Consider the following 22925-nt stretch of genomic DNA (forward strand, 5'->3'; position numbering starts at 1 on the left):
TATACTGGGAAGGCCACTTAAGCCCAGAGTGCATATCCTTTCCTGTTTATAGATTCAAAAGAGTGCAGATTGGAGAAAGCATCTCTTAATTTGTCATTTGTTATGACAGTCATTTATCATAGAAAAAAAATAGATGGGATATAACGTTGGCTGTATTCACTGTAATTTTCCTTTGTTTTTTTGGATATCATTTTCCTTATGAACATGTACTACTTATTTTATGATGAAATAAATATCACTTTAGAGCCAACTTTCAGAAATGCATCTTTTCCACTAAGTGAAGCCCTTCTGTATTATATTTAGTGCTTTATTTCCCATACAGCTTGACTGTTGCACAGTATGTTTATTAATCATACACTTCATAAAAATGATAGATAGCAATACCATATTTTGCAGAATGTGAAATGGGGGCTTAGTGAGTCTAAGTGGTACATAATTAGTTTTTTTTTTTTTTCTTTTCAGTAACAAGAGATAAAAAGATAGACCTTCAGAAAAAACAAACTCAAAGAAATGTGTTCAGATGTAATGTAATTGGGATGAAAAACTGTGGGAAGAGTGGAGTTCTTCAGGCTCTTCTTGGAAGAAACTTAATGGTGAGAGTTCTCAGAAAATAGAGCTTTATCCAACAAATTTTTATCCTCACAAGTTTACGTCATTTTTTCATAGCCATTAACTTTTTTAGATGATTGCTACAGATCAGTCCGTAACTTGTATGTATTAGTAAAGTGCAATCTAAGGGTAACAGTAATCCTGTTGACCTGGCTTTATCTTGGTTTCATTGCTGTTAGTTATCCTTTGTTCTTGTTTTTGTTTTCCTAAGCAGTGTTTAGGTGGGGGGTTAAATAAATAGAATACATCTGTGAAAGCACCTAACACAGTGCTTGGCCTCAAGTGAATGGACCGTAAATACATAAAATTGAATACTGTATCTAATTCTGGCTACTGCCCTGCGTACGGAGATGGATGTATTTCCACACGAGTTTCATGGCGGACCAAATTACAGTGTAAGGAGAATTGCTAGCAGGTGGCTCTGCAGTGCACTTGGCAGTGGCGTAGTTTACTTCCTTTTCAGCTCCTGCTTTTACTTTGTGCAGAACAAATGCATCTTCTGAACCAAGAGCTAACACCTTAAGACCTAAGAACTAAGAAACATAAAATCAACGTCCCCTCTGTATGGATAAATAATACATAGCTTAGGGAGGAACGCCCTTTTATTTGTAACACACTCACAGGTACATGCAGAGTGTGTGTTGGTGAAAACTAGATACTGTAATTGCTTACTGTAAATATTGAGATTTCTGGTTGTTTTCAGAGACAGAAGAAAATTCGTGATGATCATAAATCCTACTATGCAATTAACACTGTTTATGTCTACGGACAAGAGAAATACTTGTTGGTAAGAAATTCTCTGCCACGTAAAGATTACTAATTATTAGGTGTATTTTTATATGACTTTGAAAACATAATTGGATTTAATTTAGTGGCTGTTTTTAGAACTTTTGTGATTTTTTTTTCTTTCACTTGGTTTATTCATTGGAATTAATTTTAATTCCCTTGATGTGTGTGGTGATTACATGGGTGTAGATATAAGTAAAAATCTATTTGTGTGCTAAATTGTGTATTATACACAATAGAAAGTAAAACCAACAACAAAAAATAATTTCTTTCCTCTTCCACTTTTATTTAAAAAAATGTTTCTTCCTCTACTGTTGACTAGAAATCAATATGAAAACTTACTGCGGGTGCTTTTGGTAGTTTATCTATACTCTGAATCGAGTTTTATCTATTTAGCAGGGAGGAGTATAGTTACCAAATGTGTTAGTCCAAAAAAACGGATGAAAGAAGTATATGACTGAAAAGATACTATGAAATACAGTAGTAAAAGATTATATGTTCTCCTTGGATCCAGTCATATTTTGGTTGGAGCCCTGGTCCACCATTGATTAGCTGGGTGACCTCAGGCAAGTGGCTTTTTCTCTCTGAGCCTGAGTTTCTTACTAAGTTAGCTAATATGAGGAGCTCCTAACAAATAATAGATACCAGAAAGAGTTCATTTCCTTTCTTTTTCTTTTTGGAAATTATTTATTCTGCCAGACAGATGATCACATTGAATTTTATATAGTTTTTCCTCTTTATGATAAAAGTTCTTTGTCAGTTTCGTATTAAACCTGGTTTATCTCTCATTCTTCTCCTATAAGTTTAGTTCTACTCATTGGGTACTCTGTGAATGTAGCTGGCTGTTAATTTTCCTGTTTTTATTCTTCTATTGTTCTTTGCAAATTGATGTCTTTCATGTCTCTGAATACCCATGCTATAGTAGTGTTTTATTTGGAATATATTGAATTGCTTCTGACCCTGTGTCTCTCCTTTCGTCTCATCAAAGATACACTCTCTTATATAACTCAATAGTACTGAATTTTACTCTAGTTAGATCATTGTCATATTATAGGTGGGATATTTCTTTAGAGGTTTTATAATAAACATTGAGAGTGGGCAGTGAAGTCAAACAAAATGACCTTAAAGAGTCTTTTGCTCTGCTTTTGTTTTTGCTTTTTTTTTTTTTTAATTGGTGAGGAGAAAAGGTGGTCTGTAGTCTGTTCGAAAGAGAAGAGACTTGGAATCACATCTGAGCTCAAAGTTTGGTCTGATAACTTGGTAGATGTGTTATATTGGGCAGTTGACTTAATCTCTATAGCTTGTCTAATCTGTATAGAGAATGTGTGTAAAGGGCCTTCCTGGCACACATTGGTCACTAGCTAAATGTTCACTTCCGTAAAACCTTAATTACCATTTCAGTCCACAAAATCAGAAGCCACTTATTTATCTACACTTCCCACCTCTAAAAATAGCCTGAAAAGTTATGCTTAACTAGTACTTTCTTATTTGGAAGTCAAGCAGTAATAACACATGACTTGAAGTAAACATTGTTATGATATTAATGTCTATTATCTTTCTCTTTTTACAAGTTGCATGATATCTCAGAATCGGAATTTCTAACTGAGGCTGAGATCATTTGTGATGTTGTGTGCCTGGTGTATGACGTCAGTAACCCCAAATCCTTTGAATACTGTGCTAGGATTTTTAAGGTTTGTTGTTCTTTTGGTCGATAATGTAGTTTAACTTTATATGGAGTTAAATGGAATTGTAATGTGATGTTTTTCTAACCAGGGAGATGCAAGAAAATCACTTGCGGGGCTTTTAAAAATATGTATATTTGTGTCCTATCCCTATAGGTTCTGGTTTCATTTTGAGGTGGTACAGTCTGAGACACATGTATTATAAAATTTTTTTTCCACATGTGCCTCTGATGGGCATTCCTACTTAAGAACCTCTGCATTAGGGGTGCCTGGTTGGCTCAGTCGGTTGGGCGTCCGACTTTGGCGCAGGTCACGATCTCACGGCTTGTGAGTTCGGGCCCCGCGTCGGACTCTGTGCCGACAGCTCAGAGCCTGGAGCCTGCTTCAGATTCTGTGTTTCCCTCTCTCTCTGCCCCTCACCCACTCATGCGCTGTCTCTCTGTCTCTTTCAAGGATAAATAAAACATTTGAGAAAAAAAAAAAAAAAGAACCTTTGCATTAATGGAAGGTCTTCTTGGCTGTTAGGAATATGCAAGGAGGGATGCCTGGCTGGCTAAGTCGATAGAGCATGCAACTCTTGATCTCAGTGTTGTGAGTTTGAGCCCCATGTTGAGTGTAGAGATTACTTAAAAATGAAATCTTAAAAAAAAAGAAGAAATGCACATGGGTTTTATATATATATATATATATATATATATATATATATATATATATGTATGTATGTATAGTGAGTTATACCAATAGTAATAATAGAGCAAGGGGAATAACCAGAGGCTTGAAAAGTCCTCAGTCACTTTGAGATTATCACAAAGATGCAATAGGAGTAAAAAATATATGTATAAAGGAATTTATTCTAGCATTGTTTTTAATAAAAAAAAGAAAACTAGAGGGGCGCCTGGGTGGCTCAGTGGGTTAAGCTTCTGATTTCGGCTCAGGTCATGATCTCACGTTTCGTGAGTTTGAGCCCTGTGTAGGGCTCTGTGCTGACAGCTCAGAGCCTGGAGCCTGGAGCCTGCTTCGGATTCTGTGTCTCCCTCTCTCTCTGTTCCTCCCCTACTCGCAATCTGTCTCTCTCTCAAAAATAAGTAAACATTACAAAAACAAACCAGTGGGGCACCTGGGTGGTTCATTCGGTTGAGTGTCTGACTTCAGCTCAGGTCATTATCTCACGGTTCATGAGTTCGAGCCCTGTGTTGGGACTCTGTGCTGACAGCTCAGAGCCTGGAGCCTGCTTCGGATTCTGTGTCTCCCCTTCTCTCTGCCCCTCCCATGCTCATGCTCTGTCTCTCCCTGTCTCTCAGTAATAAATAAACGTTAAAAAATTTTTTTTAAAAAAACCTAGAAATAATCCAGATGTCTAACAATAAAGGGTGGTTTACCAAATTAAGATAAAATAACAGAGCAGAATATTAAGCAGCTATTGAAAATAATGATTTTGAATTCTGAAAACATGGAAGAGTTGGTGTTATATATATTTTTAATTGCTTTTTTTTTTTTTTAATGTTTTTACTTATTTTTGAGAGAGAGAGACAGAGTGTGAGCTCGGGAGGGGCAGAGAGAGAGAGGCAGACATAGTATCCAAAGCAGGTTCCAGACTCTAAGCTGTCAACACAGAGCCCAACCTGGGGCTCTAACTCAACGAACCACGAGATCATGACCTGAGCAGAAGTCAGATGCTTAACCTTAAGACTGAGCCACCAGGCGCCCCACAGTGTTGTGTTTTTAAATGACTATGTCCAACATAACTTGCAGCTACAGAAAAGTTTATAAATGCATGTGCTTAAGGACTAGCAGTACATAAAAAATGAAAATAGCGAAAAAATAATCAAACTGTGAAGCAGAAATGTATAAAATGAAAATAGTGTGCTTTAGGATAGAGGAATTTAGATGGATTTCTCATTTTAAAATATGGTATCTTTTTCATAAAATATATATTTTTTCAAATTGTAGTGAATCTGAAGAATCGTTATAGGTTTGTATTATTACCAGTGTTAAGAGAATTGGCCCTGGTCTTATTACGAGACTGCTCTAGACCACTGCCAATCATTGCCTCTTAGTTTACTTTCTCTTTGAAGCTGTGCTTTGCCTAGGCAGAGATAATTTTTAGTACACATTTAATTAAATTTAGTGATTTTTTAAATTTGTCATCAGCCTTTGATTTTTTATTCCATAGCAACACTTCATGGACAGCAGAATACCTTGCTTAATCGTAGCTGCAAAGTCAGACCTGCATGAAGTTAAACAAGACTATAGTATTTCACCTGCTGATTTCTGCAGGAAACACAAAATGCCTCCACCACAAGCCTTCACTTGCAATACTGCTGATGCACCCAGTAAAGATATCTTCGTTAAATTGACAACAATGGCCATGTACCCGTAAGTACTTGCTCTGCCATCATTTTCATGTTGCACGGTTCATAATAACATCGCATGCCATTATTAGCCATGAAGGCAAAACTTTTGTCGCATAGAAGTTGTTCAGCAACAGAAAGAGACTTTGTTCTGAGAAGGTACAAATTTGAATAAATGCGAGTTTGGTTTGGGTGCCATAATAAAATTACATAAACAGTGCTTCTGACAGTATTTGTATATTTTTAAGCAGGCTGTAACTATCTTAATAGGATAGTACAATAAAACTCAGCCCCAATCCCAGCATTAAAAAAATAAAGTCTTACTGCATTAAAATGGGGTTGGCATCATGTTGCTTTATGCTTTTAGGACATTTCCATATGAACATTTCCATATGAATTTATATTAAATTATAGATATGTTTGAGTTCAGACTATAATGTCTTTTTTAAGTGCTGTAAAAAGTAGTTGTGATTGGAATTCCTGCTATATAAATGTTTTACATTAAGTGTTAATGAGCCATGAATTTTATGTACATTTATTGTATATCTATACATGCATATGCATAAGCACATAACTGTGGACATCTTCATAGCTTACTAACTGCCTTAGAAGTGCATGGTTCTTAATGGCATTCTCCTCAAGTACTGTGTGTGTATAATTCTGTTGTGTAACAAGATAGTTTTTCAGGCAGTGCGTTTCTCAGGACGTTAGCTTAATCTGTTTATTATTAATTTAGTCTCTAAATAATTTTCTTATGAAAACTAGGATATAAAATAGAGTAATAATCAAACATGGCTATAAACTGAAGTCTTGCAGAAGGTGTTAATTTGTGCAGATTTTTCAAGTCAGCGTCAACTTAACTGCTATTCTGTTAACTAATACGTTTTTAAAAAGGCAGCAAACCCTTGAAATTCTATTTGTATTGGAAGACAAGTCATTCCTATTACTATAAGATAAACAAAGCCTTATTTATGTTTTACCTTTGCTTTAAAACTCTCGTGTATGTTATCTACAGAGAGGATCATTACAGAGACAGACTCTCCCGAGACACGGGCAACCCTGATAGGATAGAGAATTTGAGAAAAATCTGGGTCTTTCTAAAAACTGCTTTGTAAGTTACTTTTTCTTTATGGCTTCTGTGGGATTTTGTTGACATTTTCTTATAGATGACCAGATCTCCTTTCTTGCCAGAATTAACATTAATAATTATCCAGAAACGCACTGCTTGGTCCGGCTTATTGCCTAACTGTATATTACAGTGGTGTTTTTATATTTTGTTTTGTTTTACTATGTAAATGCGCTATATTAATCTTGTAGATAGCTGTGACAGTGTTTTCAGAGCTGCATCTTTAAAACATTTTCCTGCAATGTGTGTGCGTGTGTATGTGTGTGTATATGATAAATGTACATACAGGGACACTTGCTTAGATGGTGACTCCCAAACTACTTCTCATGAAGCATCTCCCTGTTGCTAAGCATACTTTGCATCTCTCCTTTTTGGTGGGTGGAGCCTGTGTATGTTGAAGAGTCAAATTATAAAATAACAGACGGATTCCAGTATGACAGCTGGCAGCAACTTAGTAGCTTTGAGATGTTCATCATCGCAAGTCAGGTTTTTGAAAGGAATGTCTTGAGTCTGTAAGAGTTTTTTTTAAAAAAAATTAATTCTTGTTTTTCTTCATGTTGGGAATTAGGCATTGTTGGGATGCTGCTAATCTCCACAACCATGCCACCGTGCCATGTGGTCTCATCAGATCTCACAAGCTCAGCCAAGTCAGATTGGGCCAGTCCTTTGACTGAGAAGCCTTTAAAAAAAAATGTTCAGGTGTTACAGGAAGTGATGGCATTGATTCATCAGGTGGCACTCTTCTGAGCAGGTTCTGCGCCAGTGCCTCTTCAGGGTGGTGTGATGGCTTTGTGTGTCTGAGTGGCTCTGACCACCGAGCGGTCATTGAAGACCCCCTACTTTGGTGGTTAGGACGGAGGTGAAATAGGTTGCCCCAACTGTGCCAACTAGTATCACTCCACTCAACCAGAAAGGAGCCAGAAAGTCTCCCTAAATTTCATCTCTAAAATCAATCGGACCCATTGTTGATTTTTACAACCTGAACCCGGAGTTTCATACTGTCATACTCAGCTGCTGTGTTTTAGTAGCAGATGAAATCAACCCTATATTTTGTTCAAGTGGAAATTTATGAAGCACTTTGGTTTCCTTTGGGAGCCAAGGTGCTTGATGAATTAAAGACGATGTTGTTCATATCTCCTCAGGGTTGAATATACTCGTCTTTTGACTCTTTTGTGTATTTGTCGCTCTTCTCCTTCCTGGTTTTCAGGCATGTGTGTATGCTGAGGGAGGAGGAGGAGAAGGGAATGGTTATTTAAATGCTAGCAAACTGTGTCTTTTCGGTGGGTGCTATGGCTTACTCGGTTTTTCTTTTTATTAATTTACATGAGGGTGCCATCTATTGCTGTGCATATTTATTCCACTAAAACTCTTGTAATAATAATTCCATCCCCCCTCCAAAAAAAGCCAAAAGTGTTAGCTGATTTTCCTTAGATTTTCTCTAGGGAGGGAGGAGGGAGCTATTGCTGTTTATTATATTTTTGGTAAACGTGGAATTCTGCACAACTTTAGCATGCCCCACACTGTCCTTTTCCTTAGTGTTGCTTATGCCTAAATCTTTTTTTTTTTTAAGTTGGCACACCCTGACTTGTGCCATATTTGTAAGTAAGAACTCAACTCCTGTCCTTCTGTGTGTTTTCGCAGCCATGCCCGGTTACGCTGTATGTGCACCTGCAACAGGTGTACATTTTGCATCTGTCAGAACTTCCTCAACTCAGACTTGCTGCAATCTGTAAAGAACAAAATCTTCACTGCAGTTATTAACAGGTTCTTAACTTTATTTACTGGGTACCAGGCATTCTGTTAAAATACAAAAGAAAAAAAGTTGATAACTATTTATTATACATCTACTCACTACAAAGACAACAAGCCGACTGATGCCCAACTAACTTCCACTAAAATACTTACTGTGGTGACAGTGTTTTTAGGGGACTTGCAAGATTTTGAATTTCTTTTTCATGAAGGAAGTTAAAGTATTTTTCATATTAGAGGATAATATGTATAGGGAGATTACAATCTTTTGGTTGAGAGTTGTAGAATTAGATTAGGATTTTTGTGGTAAGGAGCAGACCCGTTGTTCCCAAATGTTATGCATGTTACGCTCAACTAATATAACTTAATTAAAACCATAGTAATGAAAACAGTATCTTGGGTTTAAAAAAAAATTCTCTATTATAAGTACTGGAATGTTTATTTGAAAGAGCATGGCTTCTGGAAATGAGGATAATAGCCAACTTTAAGGATTCAGAGGAATATCATGGGAAAGAAAAAAGGATCGGTAGAACTAGTTTTTGAGGTCTTTATAATTGAGCCCAAAACATGAAGTATGCCTAGAAAGTAATGTGCTTTTTCAGAAGGAAAGAAAAACAAAAATATAAGATACGGACATTCCTTTAGAGTGATGAACTTGGAAGGTATATTCTTATTCTGGTTATGCTTCCATTGTTCAGATTGACATTTTGTGAACACTTAAGAGCCTGTGTACTTTGTATCTACTGTAAAGTTTTGTGTCTGAAGATGAATGAGTGTTCTGAAATTGACATTCAGCTGTTATCAGGAGCTGGGCTTGATTAAGACAGATGATGAAGCTAAACAGATTTTGGTTAGAAATGGGTCCATTCTTTGGTTTAGCACTGGACTCTCAACAAAGGCTAGGCTCTGATGGTACCGAATGAGTAGGATAGGTTGTGTCCACTAGCAAAAATAGTAGATGTGCCTATGAAACAATGAGACTGTATTTTATGTGAGTCAGAAACTGATCTTGAAGGCATTCTAAAAAGAGTTTCGATGATATTTTGAGCACTAGCAGCTCTGGAATAAGAATGCAGCCATCTCAGGTGACTGCTGTTGAAGGGACCGCCACACTAATTCGGTGGTAAAGTTCTGCCTCTGTCCTTCGAATGGCTTCTTGTAAAGTAATGACACAGATTCTCTCATGGAGACTGAGAAAATACAAGGCTAGTTCAAACCAAACAACATTCAGGAGCTCCGGTGTTAGAAATGGTAGAGTTGGAAGAGATTCCAGAATTCATCTGGCCTAACCTCCCATTAGAATGCCTTCCTGAAAGCCTTCCCATGGAGAGTACTGCTTATCTGCTGGTGGCTTTCCTCATTGGAGAGGGTTTTTGCTTTTGCTTTTGCCTTTGCTTTTTAATTTTATTTTTTAACTAAAATGATTTCCCTATAACTTTCTCTCCTTTAGTTTTAGTTCTGCCCTTTAGAACAACATACGACTATTCTCCCTCTTCAACATAACAATCCTTCAGACATTTGAAGACGGCCATCATGTCTCCCCTAATTTTCTCTTCTCCAGGTAGAACATCCCCATTTCTTTCAGCCTTTTCTTAAATTAGATGGTTTAGTGACCTCGTCAGTCCTGGTTGTTCTCATCTGAAAGCCCTTTAGGTTTCCAGAGTTCCTCTTAAAAGAGGTGCCACTGAGGATGGAGAGCAGTGCCTCAGGTGTGACGGGGCAAGTCCAGAACAGTGGGCAGGCCTGTTCCACAGTTAAGACAGCACCTGCCCGCTGCATGAGTTAACTTTTTTAACAGCCCCATCCCATTGTTGATGCATATTAATCTTGGGGTTAATGGAAATCAGATTTTTTAAATATGAAGTACTGTTAAGGCAGTGTCCCCTCCTCTCTAATTGTGTATTTGACATTTTTAGTTGACTCTCTGAATCTAAACGCAGATACGTATGTATCTCTATTAAATGTCATATTCTTCTTTTTGATCCATTTGTTCTAGCTCAGTCATTTCAAACATTATTTTTGTCATTTGTCCCATTATATATCTCTCTCGGCATTGTGTTATTTGCAAATTCGGTAGATATGTCTTATCTTTCAAGTTACTGATAAAAAATAATGTTGAATACCCAGAGCTTGGAGAGAGAGAGAGAGAGAGAGAGGGCGCCAAAGCCAGCAAGCCCAAAAGTACTCCACTGGAGAACTCTTTTGCCAGTGACACGGATTTAAAATTCTTGGGGAAAGACTGTTCTGTAAATTAAAAATATTTTATTATCCAGTCTACATTTTCTCTTATTATCTTACAAGAGATTTCACGGAGGGCTTTTTTGGAGTCAATATGTAACTTCCACCACATGCCTCTGACCTACCAGTGTAGTCATTTTACCTGAATAGGAAGTGACATCTATTTGGTGTCTTATTCTTGTTGAACCCGCCTTAGCTCCTAATAATTGCTAATCACAAACCATCTATTTTATTTATTCTGGAAGATCTTGAGTGTCCATAATTGCAGATTGATACATTGTCCGCACCTTTAGTGACAATTTTATTGTTGGGTTGATTTAGTCAGTTTCCAGATGAAATAGGTTGGGTGTATATTAATGGATGAGCTTGTTTATAGTAAATTACTCTGTACAATGATCTTTGAAGAGAAATCAGTACATTTTGTCCTATCTACTTACAAACTAGAAGTAACTTAATGGTAATGTCAGCATACATCACTGACAACTAGTAACCAAGAATGGAATAAATGAAGGAGATAAAGAGGAAAACCAGTGTACCTTTCAGAGAACTCCTTCCTGGTTCCTGGAATTTTATGGAAGTGCAGTGGACATTTAGGGCTTCTGAACTGAAGTTTCTCCTAGTTTACAGAAGGGTGTAGGTAAGGTAGGTGGGGGTAGAGGCCCAAAACTTAAGTGCCTAAGGGTCTGGACAGGCAATGTGAACGAACGAAGGTGACCAAGTAAAAGAAGTAAGAGCCGCGGGGACTGTGACAGGCCCTGGCGAAAAGAGGCAGCCACAACCCAGCTCGGGCCGTTTGTTGTTGTCCGGGCTGGGTGTGCCAGGTCTTCTGATTCTGTGAGACCCTAGAAATCAGGGTTTTTATGTGAAATTTCGTGCTGGTCAAATAATGGCAATTAAATTTGAATCTTGGAAAGTACTAATCAGAACAAAGCGTGCTTACAGGCCACCAGCTTGCAACGTCAGTCTTAAGCTGTGGCCACGCAAGAAAAAGAAAAACGTACACCTGAGGAATGAAAATGTCTCTTTCCCTCCCCCCTCACCACATCCTATTCCTTTTTCACCAAGAATCTGAACACGTGATGGGGTCACCTCCTTTCTCTCCCATCTCTCAGGTCGTGGCAACCTTTGGTGGTTGGTCACAATTGGTTCATCGTGCTAGATCTATCTTAAAGTTATAAAAGCAGAAGGAGGATTGACTAATTGGGTAAAAGTCATCTAAGCGTTTTTCACTGTAGTTCAGGAGGAGTGTCACTCAACACTGAGCCTTAAGTCTTTGGTTTCAGAGATCTGCCACATCTCGTGTTTGGTTTAGAACTGTAAGAGAGTAGTTTTGAAATTTTTATTCAAGCAACAAGTTTCATTAAATGTTCATTAAACTCTGGTACATACGTGTTGGTCTCAAATTAATGCCTGTTTTAGTGTGCTTGTAAACATGTTGCTTGCTGAAACAAGTCACTTCTAGAAATAATCCATGTTTGAGGCCACATTCTGCCTTCACCTGCCCCTGTCCCTGTGATTTATTCAAGTACTTAAATACTTGCTTTAGACAGAATCCTCTGCGAGCTGGGGCAAAATATAAAGATGAAGATAGGGACCTGCCTTTAAGTAAATATTATGTTATTAAAATTTTTTCCTTAAAGTTTGGTTATGTTTTCAGTAACCTTAGCCCCTCATACCATAAAAGGAAGTGCTATGTAACCTCATCATGAGAGGCTTTATTAAGCCTAACCATTTATATTCAGGCTCTTCCCACAGATTCATTTCTGAAATTATCCATTTTTTCCCTAGCTGTCTTTGGCCAGTAAATATTGTCTCCCCTTTTTTTGAGCTTATTTACTGACACTGCATTATTTTAAGTAGAAAGTAGTAAGAATTTTTTTTCTTTTTAACGTAATCGAATATATATATATATATATTTTCAAGATGTGAGAAAAGTGTTAAACAAACTATGTGTCTGATATATAACTTTGTTCTTTGATAACTATGGTCTCACCCTTCTGACCTGGATAGGTTTATGTTTTTCTTTAGAAGAATTTCTGAATAACGGGATTATTTGCATTTAAATACATTTGGAAGACGACTAACATGTGGTCAGATGATTTTAATCTTTGGCAGTGCTTTCATTTCAAATATTGGTACTGGGATAAATATACCTTCTGATTATATTTTAATTTTTAAAGACCTTTTTAACCTGAAAGTGTTAAAATGAGTATGTAGGAGTGAGCTGGATTGTTGGTTTGAACTACCCAGGATTTTAGTTATTACGTATTTATTATTCTGACTTCAGAAGACTCCTACTTTGCATGAGGATGTTACTATACTGTAGTGTGCTGTGAACTTTAATTTGTCCTTTCCTTTAGGTGTTCAATTTGTCTGTCTGTGTCACTTAGTCATTTTTTGAACTTCTCTCAATCCCTGTCCCAGCTAGAATTCTGAATGTAATCCTCCCACTTCTCCCAGCTTATAATGTAATCAAAATTGTTTATTTTATAATTTATTATTTTGGTGCAATTTTCTTTGATACAGTTTTGGTTTTAGGATTCTTTCATCCCATTTTATTATTTGAATTAGCCACATAAATTATTTGTTCATGTTACTTCTTAAGTTTAGTAGCAGCATTATACTTTAGCGACCAAGTACATAGTTCACAGTGAGTATTTGAGTAATGATGCATTTTTAAAATTGGGTATATGTGGCATTTATTTTAAGCCATTTGTTAATGACATTTGCCCATATTGCTTTAACAATCACCTAAGTTGCTCCTTAATGTTAGAGAGGTTCTGTTGGGAATATAAGAGTGCTTAGGATATTATGTTACAGTAAGATGTTGTGTACAAGAAAGTCTGTCCTATTTGAGCTTCATATGAAACCTCTGTGTCCCCCTGTATCAAGGTCCTAAAAGGCTTTTCTTTTAATTAGGATACATAGTCTTATGTTTAAAATTATACAGGAGCTTATGTTATAGATTCTCATTAAGGAAGCCACTGCTTGTACATTTAAAATTTTTTTGCCATATTGTTAGGATATTAAAGGACGCCACAAGGTGGAGTTTGCCTATTCTGATCTTTAAGTGTCAGTAGTTAACATGTAGATATTATGTGTTTCCCATGTATCTACGATCATCTATAAATTTTGGTTCTTCTAATGCTTGGTGAAGCATTTCTTGACATTGATGCACACTTATGTCCTTTTCTAAAGTATGTTAGGCATGCTCAGTTAACAGCTTTCTTATGATTTGTGTTGCAGTTCATCTTTGTTGGATACTATATTTTGACTTCTTAACCTATTTTGAGAAATATATTAAAAGATTTCATGCCTACTAGTTAGAAGAATTGTCATTGTTAAAATTGTTATTAAGAGTAATGGCATTATTATTAGGAATGAATGTAAAAAATACTTCACTAGGCAAAACAAAGAAAACAGTAAGAGGAGTAAAAGCAGAGAGGCCCAGAAGACTTTAAGAAGAAAGTGAAATATTTTATTTATTTATTTATTTATTTTTAATGTTTATGTTTGAGAGAGAGAGAGCGCGAGTGAGCATGGGGGGGAGGGGCAGAGAGAGCGGGAGACATCGAATCTGATGTAGGCTCCAGGCTCTGAGCCTCAGCACAGAGCCTGACGCAGGGCTCGAACTCATGGACCACAAGATCGTGACCTGAGCTGAAGTTGGATGCTTAGCTGACTGAACCAGCCAGGCGCCCCAAGAGTGAAATATTTAAAAACAGAACACTTAACTATAGTTTTGGTGACCTCGGTACAGTTTTCAATTTGAGATATGTTTTTGCAACTAGGAGAAAGCTATATGTGATATCTCTGAGCCCTAGTAACTAGGTTACACACAGTATAGTTAAATAGGCTGTTTCAAAGTATTAACTTAAAAATTCATACTTGAGATATGTAAGTGGATAGAATTATGAAATTAAAAGTACATTAATATTACTGCATTTGTACACCTCTGAGTTGGGTTTGGAAAGGATCAGACGGTAAGATGAGAAAAACAGAAGCTAGGAAATCCACACTTATTTCTGAAAAGCTGTATGGGAGTGCTGAGAAGTACTTGGCTGGAACTGCTCTTCCTGTAGATCTCCTAGTGCTACTGCTCTTGACTGTGTTCTGCTGAACTTTTCCTTCCACCTCATAATAGCCTGCAATCCCAGGCAAGGTTAATTGATACCTTGACCTTTCTGAATTCTCCCCTTTCCTTAAATTCTAACTTTTGCAGACTTTAAGTCTTTGCAATAGAGTTTTTATGCCCCAGATGTAAAGTTCCATGACACGTTATAAAAAACAATATTAAAAGTACCCTATTTGGGAATAGCTGGAATGGGTTTAATTCCATGGAGCCCTTTAGAGTTTGATTGTTTTGTTCCTAAATATTGCAGCTGATAACATTCCCTTTATGATTGGTTAAATACATGGAACCAATAAAGATTTCACCTCATGTTCTTATATACGCAATAAATTGCAGAGTGAATCAAAAGTATCTCGTATGCCCTCTTTAAGGCATTCTGTGCAAAGATACATAGGAATTTTGGTCATTCTGTTATATGCCTTATGTGATTGTTCACACAAACACTCTTCATTTAAGTCTTTATTGCCTGACGTTTGAAACCTTTCCTCCTCTCTGCCTTATTAAGTAGCAGGGCCTGGCTGGCTTAGGCAGTGGAGTGTGTGACTCTTGATCTCAGGGCTGTGAGTTCAAGCCCACAATGGGTGTGGAGCCTACGTAAAAAAAAAAAAAGAAAGAAAAAAGAAAAAGAAAAAGTAGCACTTGTCATCTGATTGACATATGGGCCCTCAGCACTTCTAAGCAGAAAGCCAGCATCCAATATGCAGGAATTTTCCACCTAAGAACTTAGAAGCTCTGACAAGCTTCAAATGATTAAGTTATATTCTAGTATTTAGTAATGATTTCTTATATTCTAAAAAGAGATACTGCTGAACTAAATTATTCCACGCAGAGAAGGAAAATGTGATTCTGGTACATCAGTAGGTATTTTTAAAAAGAATCTTTATACACACAAATGCACACTCATTTTTGACCCTGTAATACTCATTTTTGGGAAGTCTGTCCTAAGGAAACCACTAAATATGGAGAAAAATCTTACATGGAAGGATATCGATCACTTCATAGTGGAGGTGGCCACCCATAGGAATGGAGCTGTCTAAAATGATGTTTCTGGAATTATGAAAAAGTCCTTATATAAAGGATGTAAAAGTATATAAATTATACATATTGTATTTGCAGCAATGTAAGAAGCACACAGAAAAAAATCTAAAAGGAAGTACCCTAAATTTTAATCAGTTGCTTCAAGTGATGGGACTCTAGGTGATTTTTTTCTTCCTTCTTTTATTTTCCTCGTATCTTATCATGAACATATATTGTATTTTGACAGTAAAAAAAAATAACAAACTTTAAAAAGAAAGAAAAAGTATGCCATAAGATATTATAATTTATTCTAAGATGATATTTTAGGTGAGTCATTTTGAAAGGATTACACTTTTGAATTGTGGAAGGATTATTTTTGCTTGAGTTTAGAAATGAAGTAGGAAGCAACTCTCTGAAACCGTTACTCCGTTTCTGCTTGAGACCTGAAATGAGAAATGTGGCCCAGTGCTGATACTCTGGAATACAGTTCAGATCTTCACACTGTTCTCTAGTCAGGTGTTGTCAGTCAGCTAATCAATGACAAATGTGCCATCCGGTATAAATGCTTTCTCCTAGATGGAGAGCCTGCTTAGGGCAGCTGTTAAAAGCACATGCTAAAGGCGTAAAATGGGTGTCTAAGTAGCTTTTCATGTCTAAAAGTGTCTTAAATAACCACTATAACGTTATGGAGTCATTGAAGCATATTTTATGAGTTAATAGTTGCCTTAAGTTTTAAACTAGCTGTATCTAGAGTATGTATCTATATTATTTGTCATACAGGAGTATGAACTGCTGTTCTGCCTGTTGGAGGCTATACTATAGTTGGGGGAAAATAATAATCACTATAATTACTATCTGACATGCAAAAGTAAACCGAGCAGTAAAGTCAGAATATATTATGTCATGAATGGTAGGGAATACTTTCTTAAAATACAAAAAAAGGAGCTGTGTGAAAACAGATTCCATACTTGAAAAAATGTTTATGAGAAATCATTGTGACTGATTTTAATGTGATGGCAGCTAGCTTTAATACTAACCCCTCTCTTGCCCAAGTTAAAAAATGAATGTAAACATTTTTTTTTAAATTTTTTTTAACATTCATTTATTTTTGAGACCGAGAGAGATAGAGCATGAATGGGGGAGGGGCAGAGAGAGAGGGAGACACAGAATCGGAAGCAGGCTCCAGGCTCTGAGCCATCAGCCCAGAGCCTGATGCGGGGCTCGAACTCACGGACCACGAGATCGTGACCTGAGCTGAAGTCGGACGCTTAACCGACTGAGCCACCCAGGCGCCCCAAACATTTTTTAATCCTCCATCAGTAAAGATGAATAAAAAATCACAGAGAGCCCAAAGCTGAAGCAGAAGCTCTAATGCACTTGTAGCCAGTGTTCTCACTTTAAATTCTGTGCATCTCTAATTGATTTGGAATTATGCACTTTGAAACTCTCATTGTAGGTCTGTTACAGTCTATGAGTTTGGGATGTTGGACCCGATTTTTTACAGATGCATGTTTGCAGTTGTTGGTAGTCTGCAATTAGAAGCCTCAGTAAATTTCATGACTAATAGCTGTTAGCCTCATTTTGAATGAATACTTACGGTCACCACGTAACTGTCAGATACTGCTTTTGGTATTGGTTTCAAGGGCTTCCCTTAGTGTTTTGGGTCAACCAAGACCAGCCTCTAAGGGATATGTAGATACTGTATATAACCGCCTTAGGTTTCCTTGCCTGGTACGTGAGTGTTTTGAAAAAGTACACATAGATAGGTGTTTTTTTTAAGTTGGGCAATTTGTTACAGGATATATTTATTTAAATATAGAAAGCATGAGATGCATCCTATTACGGTGGCGACTCAATTTGTGTGTGCGATGTTTAATTGAGAGATGTTATTTTCAGTCCCCCACTTTTGTGAGCTCTGCTGTGAACTGCAAATTGTGTGCATGTGTATATAAAAGGTTAAGAGCCCGGGTAGCTGAGTGGGGTGCCATGCTGTTAGCAGACGACGAAGGCAGTATTACTCACCAGGTGCACGCCGTCAGCTCTGTAGAAGATTCCATCTTCATGGAGTCATCTCATGGTCCACTTTTTCTTGAAGCCAGGTAACATTTCCCCCAACCAGCGGGTTGGCCTTGGTGGAGTTTTTCCAACTGGAAAAACTGAAACCGAAGAATTTTCTTCCCCTAACTTAAAATAAATAATTAAGCATTGCCTGTTGGAAGAACTAACTCACAAGGTGGAATGAACCTGTGTTACCACTTTGCTTTGTAAAATAATACTTATGTCAGGAGTGATTTTTATTTTTATTTTTTAGGAACTGGGGAGGATAAGAAATGGGAGTGCTGTATGTTGTGTTGCCATGGTGATAAGCATGGAGCACTCTGGCTTGTATTACAGACTGTTTCTAGAGATGCGCAGGTTGCATTTTGTGATAACTAATCTGATTGTCACCCTTTGACTATTGCTGAGGCAAAGTAGTTTTGTACAGTTGATATTCTTGGCTCTTAACTCTTTTGCATATGTCAGTGTCTTGGTCTTTTAACGATGTCTGACTTTTGCTTCAAATCTGTTTGTTTCACTTAGTTGTAAAATAACCTAAACTAGACAGCCTCTCTAAACTCCTAATTCTCTAAATTTTCTGTATCTCCTCAATTGTGTTCAGTTAACTCAAAGTTCAGTGATACTTGAATAAAATATTCCAGCCTTTGCTTTAAAGCTTTATCCTCTCTATGGTAAGCTGTCATACTTGAGACTCTTGACGGTGCTTAGCAGTGTTATTAACTGAGCATGCTCACAAACTCAGTTTGTGGTACAGGCTGTCCCTGTTCTTGTCATGCACAATATGGCTTCTTTTACGTCATTTACCTTTCAGTCCATCTTGTTTCATTATGTCCTTTGGTTGGTACCATTGTCACTGCCTGTCTAATAATCAGGGTTGTTTTTGTTTGTTGTTGTTTTTTTTAAATTTTCTTTCTTTAATCAGCAGTAACCAGATTAATGTGAGCTGTTAAACCTTCCCCATCCCCTTTGGGATTTTTTTGGTAAATTTTTATGGGGCTCAGTGTTCCCAAAGTTGATTTTAAGCAATGCTCTTAGAAAAGTATTGTCACTTGTCGCTTAACTGCTTACAAGATAGTTTTCAATTCCTGGGGACAGGAGATTGTATATTAAGTCCCATGAAATTGACTCTCAAAATTGTGAGATCTCAGTTTTACCTCTCATTTTGAAGGACTGTGGTGGTATTAAAAACTGGTAGGTTGATTTGTCTATGTTCTCCATTTCCCATGTGAAGAAAACACACAATTTTAGATGTTTATTACTCCCAGATAGTAGCTAGTTGTAAAGACATTTGTCTTTATTAATGTCTACATTATATCGTAAGATAATGATGATATAAACAATGTACATGTGGCTACATGGGTAAATGATTTTGGTAAGCATTACTGTATGCAATTAGCCTGACAAGTGTGCTAATACTTCCCTAAAAGTAGACTGTTCATATAATTGGTATTTTCATACTAATCATGTTTTGAACATTAATTATATTTTCTAACTACAGGCACGTGACACAAGCTGACCTCAAGAGCTCCACGTTTTGGCTTCGAGCAAGTTTTGGTGCTACTGTTTTTGCAGTTTTGGGTTTTGCAATGTACAGAGCATTGTTGAAACAGCGATGATTAAAAAAAAAAAAAAAATACTGGCCCCACCAAAAACAAATACTTTTATGTATTTATGTATGCTTTAAATTCTGCTAGAAATATTGAGATATTTATACATGCAGAGTTACTTTATTAATATTTGTAATTCATGCATAAGAGTATTTTAATGATAGTTATAACTGCAGTATTGACTAGCATTGGAAAGAAACAGCTTAACAGCCAAACTAAAATGGCTAAATTTCAGAGGCCAAAAGGGAATATTTTGTAAATAATGTACATATTCAGGCAAGATATGGTCTCCCACACTGAATTCTAGAAATGATGTTTCTAGACGTTTCTACATGGTATTGTTAGTGTTCAGTTGGCTCATTCTCCTAGGTCTAAGCTCAGAGATTGTATCTACTCATGGATTACTTATTTATTTCACATTTTACTTAGAATGATCCCTCTGGGTTCTTCAAAGAACACGAGGCACAATTGGCCATTTTCTCTCCATTTTTAAAAACAGATGAGTCATGTCAGCTTACACTTCTCCTTCAGCCACTCAGGGTAGGTCAGCCTTGAAGCCATCGTGCAGTCTAGAAAATTGCATAGCTGAGTGTTGAAGTGCTTCTTTAAGGAAGGAGTGAGTTCCTGGCAATTAGCAGAGGCGTTGCCTACATGATTATGTTGCTTCCTTTGTCTGTATGTTGAATTTTATAGCCCTTTCAATCAAATGAGAAAAAAAGATTTGTATATTATCAGTGTTTTTAGTTTAAATAAACAGTCACCATTCCTACTATGGAATTTCTTCCCAAAGTGTGTACATCATTCTCTAGTGGCTGTGTCTGTTCTAGTGTCTTAACAATAGCTGCATGTGTCATACCATTCTCCATCCGGCTAGGATAACCTAGAAGCAGCACTTTTGTAAATGGTAAAGTAAATCTAATGAATATAAACTCTCATGATAAACCTATTTTTTTCCATCATCGAACTTTTCAAGTATTTAAATAAATAACTGCTGTGTACCGTGATCTTGAGTTTTTTTGTCTTCTGGAGTAAATATTTTGCACAGATGTGAATGCAGTCCTCTGGTTTCTGTCTTTCTCACCTTGAAAATTATTTTTTTGTTCAAGAAGATATTAGTCGTGAGGAAAGAAGACAAATATGATTTGTATTATATGAGAGGAAGTCTATCTTAAAGTTGTGGGCAAATCTATTCTCTGAGAAGGCCAGTTGTTTTCTCCTGCACATACCTAACTAATGTGGTTTCTGCTGTGACTTACATGTTTATCTGCTCCTCTAACATGGATTTTTTTCCTCTTTGCTGTTGTGATGAACATTTTCTCTAAACCTCACACTCCCGGGGGTGCCTGGGTGGCTCAGTCGGTTGAGCCTCTGACTTCAGCTCAGGTCACGATGTCACAGTTCGTGAGTTCAAGCCCCATGTCGGGCTCTGTGCTGACAGCTCGGAGCCTGGAGCCTGCTTCAGTTTCTGTGTCTCCCTCTCTCTCTGCCCCTCCCCTGCCCCTGCTTGTGCCCTATCTCTCTCTCTGTCTCTCAATAAACATCACACTCCCTGAGCAGCTGGCAACAGCAGCAATTACTAGCTATACACTTGTAAGATAATATGTGCCATACTTAGCTACATACTTCCCTTCCCCCTCCCCGCCCTCCCACTCCCCATTTCCACTCAAAATGTGAGGAAAGAAGGGGCGCCTGGGTGGCTCAGTCATCTGAGCTCCAACTCTTGATTTCAGCTCAAGTCATGATCTCATGGTTCGTGAGTTTAGGCCCTGAGTCAGGCTCCGTGCTGACTGCGTGGAGCCTGCTTGGGATTTCTCTCTCCCTCTCTCTGTCCCTCCCTGGCTTGCTCTTGCGCACATGCGCTCTCTCTCTCTCTCTCTCTCTCTCTCTCTGTCTCCCTCCCTCACCCCCCTCAAAAAATGAACATTAAAAATTTAAAAAAATTTTTTGAGGAAAGGAAAAATTAAGCAAAAATCTGGTGACTCCTCATTTTCAGAAGTCTCCTATTTACCAAATACATTTTCATCAGTTACACGGCTTCCAGAGACCATTCTTTGCTTCCAAGTTCTTCCCTGTTCAGACTGAAATATTATTTTAAAGGGATACGCCTTATGGATTGATGTGTTTGTGTGAGAAACAGAGGAAAGAACTTGGTTTGCCAAGACGTGAGAAGTGACGTTGATATATTTAGGCTTTTCTCTCTTAATCTTTCTCGTTTGAAGCTTAAGTGTCTGATTGACAAGGAGGCTGGCGGCCACCCCTCTCCCCTGTTGTTGCCATGTCTCCCGCTCGGAGCCTCCAGCCTCCCAGTACTGTCAGCCAGTCCAGGTGGGGCAGATGTGCACGGCAGTGCCCCCTGGTTTCTCCTCCGGAACACCAGGCTCACGCACGCATTTCCTCCATTTCACGTTCACTCTAGAGACTAGTAAATGTGGGGAAGTATGTGAATAGATCTAGTAATAGGCTTCTTCTGGCTTTCGTGATTTACTCTCAGAGGACGGGAGCTATAAGAGCACTAAGGGAAAATGAGGAAAATAGGAACTTGAGGATTCAAAGACTACCTTTCTTTCACTTTGGACCAACTGCATTGTCTCCTAAACGGACAGCTCAGGCTGCTTGCTGCAATAGTTTAATGAGTAGTGAGGCAGTCGTGTGAAGAAACATCACTGTGAAGGTTTGTAGCCTTACTTAGCACATCAAGGGTCTGTTGCTTCGTTTTTTATTTTTATTTTTGATGTTTATTCATTTTTGAGAGAGACGCAGCGTGAGCGGGGGAGGGGCAGAGAGAGAGGGAGACACAGAAGCCGAAGCAGGCTCCAGGCTCTGAGTTGCCAGCACAGAACCTGACATGGGGCTCGAACTCATGAGCCACAAGATTGTGACCTGAGCTGAAGTTGGACGCTCAACTGACTGAGCCACCCAGGCGCCTCTTGGGTCTGTTGCTTTTGCCATTCATGTCTTTCTCTTGCACATTTGACCAAAAAACGATTCATGTCCCACATTGTTGGAGCTCATAAGTGCTACAGTAGGAGTGAGTTCTGATGTTAGGAGTTTGGGGGACACATATTGGCCTGTGAAAGAAGTAGGAAGGCTGCGGAGATCTGTGCATATCAATACATCACCCGTCAGGGGAAGGCACCAAAGAGGAGACCCGCTGATGAGCCAGTCCTGAATGAAATGAGAATTTTTCTGACCTGAGGGAAGGCACCTGAATAAAGAAGAGCAGGGGGAGAAGAGGTGAGTGCTCAAACCCAGGGTAGAGCATCAATCTTTCCTGAATAGGCCCTGTGAACACAACTGGTCTTAGCTTTGGTGCCCCTTTGGTCTGAGTTGTACTAGCAAAAAGCAATATAAAAGTGTCTTTAGAATATATGTGCAAGTCTTAAAACTGAGTATGTGACCTAGTTGTCATTAACACATTTATTTGCCATTATCCTTCAAATTTTAATAGTCCATGTGTTTTTAAGAAGCTGACGGGGGACTAGATACTTCTTGCGAAATAGGACATCAAGATGCTAAATTTATTTAATGTTTATGGCATGACAGTGCTCCAGGCAGGTAGCCTCACCGTTC

At 37.9% G+C, this 22925-nt stretch overlaps 1 protein-coding gene across 11 annotated transcripts in view; it reads left to right on the forward strand.

Moving 5' to 3' along the window:
* RHOT1 (ras homolog family member T1) overlaps positions 1-20359 on the forward strand; it is a 76413-nt gene extending 56054 nt beyond the window's left edge. For 4 of the 11 annotated variants that reach the window (XM_053212645.1, XM_053212647.1, XM_053212643.1 and 1 more), the window contains 8 exons: positions 463-593; positions 1313-1396; positions 2967-3086; positions 5251-5453; positions 6444-6539; positions 8196-8318; positions 17646-17789; positions 19247-20359. In XM_053212645.1, coding sequence (XP_053068620.1) covers positions 463-593; positions 1313-1396; positions 2967-3086; positions 5251-5453; positions 6444-6539; positions 8196-8318; positions 17646-17789; positions 19247-19364 — 1019 coding nt within the window. In that variant the 3' untranslated portion in view covers positions 19365-20359. Of the gene's footprint in view, positions 1-462; positions 594-1312; positions 1397-2966; positions 3087-5250; positions 5454-6443; positions 6540-8195; positions 8319-9753; positions 9865-17645; positions 17790-19246 lie in introns of those variants that run through there. The other 7 variants (XM_027034423.2, XM_053212644.1, XM_053212648.1 and 4 more) reach the window with 7 other exon arrangements.
* The last annotated feature ends 2566 nt before the right edge of the window (positions 20360-22925 follow it).

The sequence above is a fragment of the Acinonyx jubatus genome, chromosome E1 (genome assembly GCF_027475565.1).
Source record: "Acinonyx jubatus isolate Ajub_Pintada_27869175 chromosome E1, VMU_Ajub_asm_v1.0, whole genome shotgun sequence".
Lineage (NCBI taxonomy): Eukaryota > Metazoa > Chordata > Mammalia > Carnivora > Felidae > Acinonyx > Acinonyx jubatus.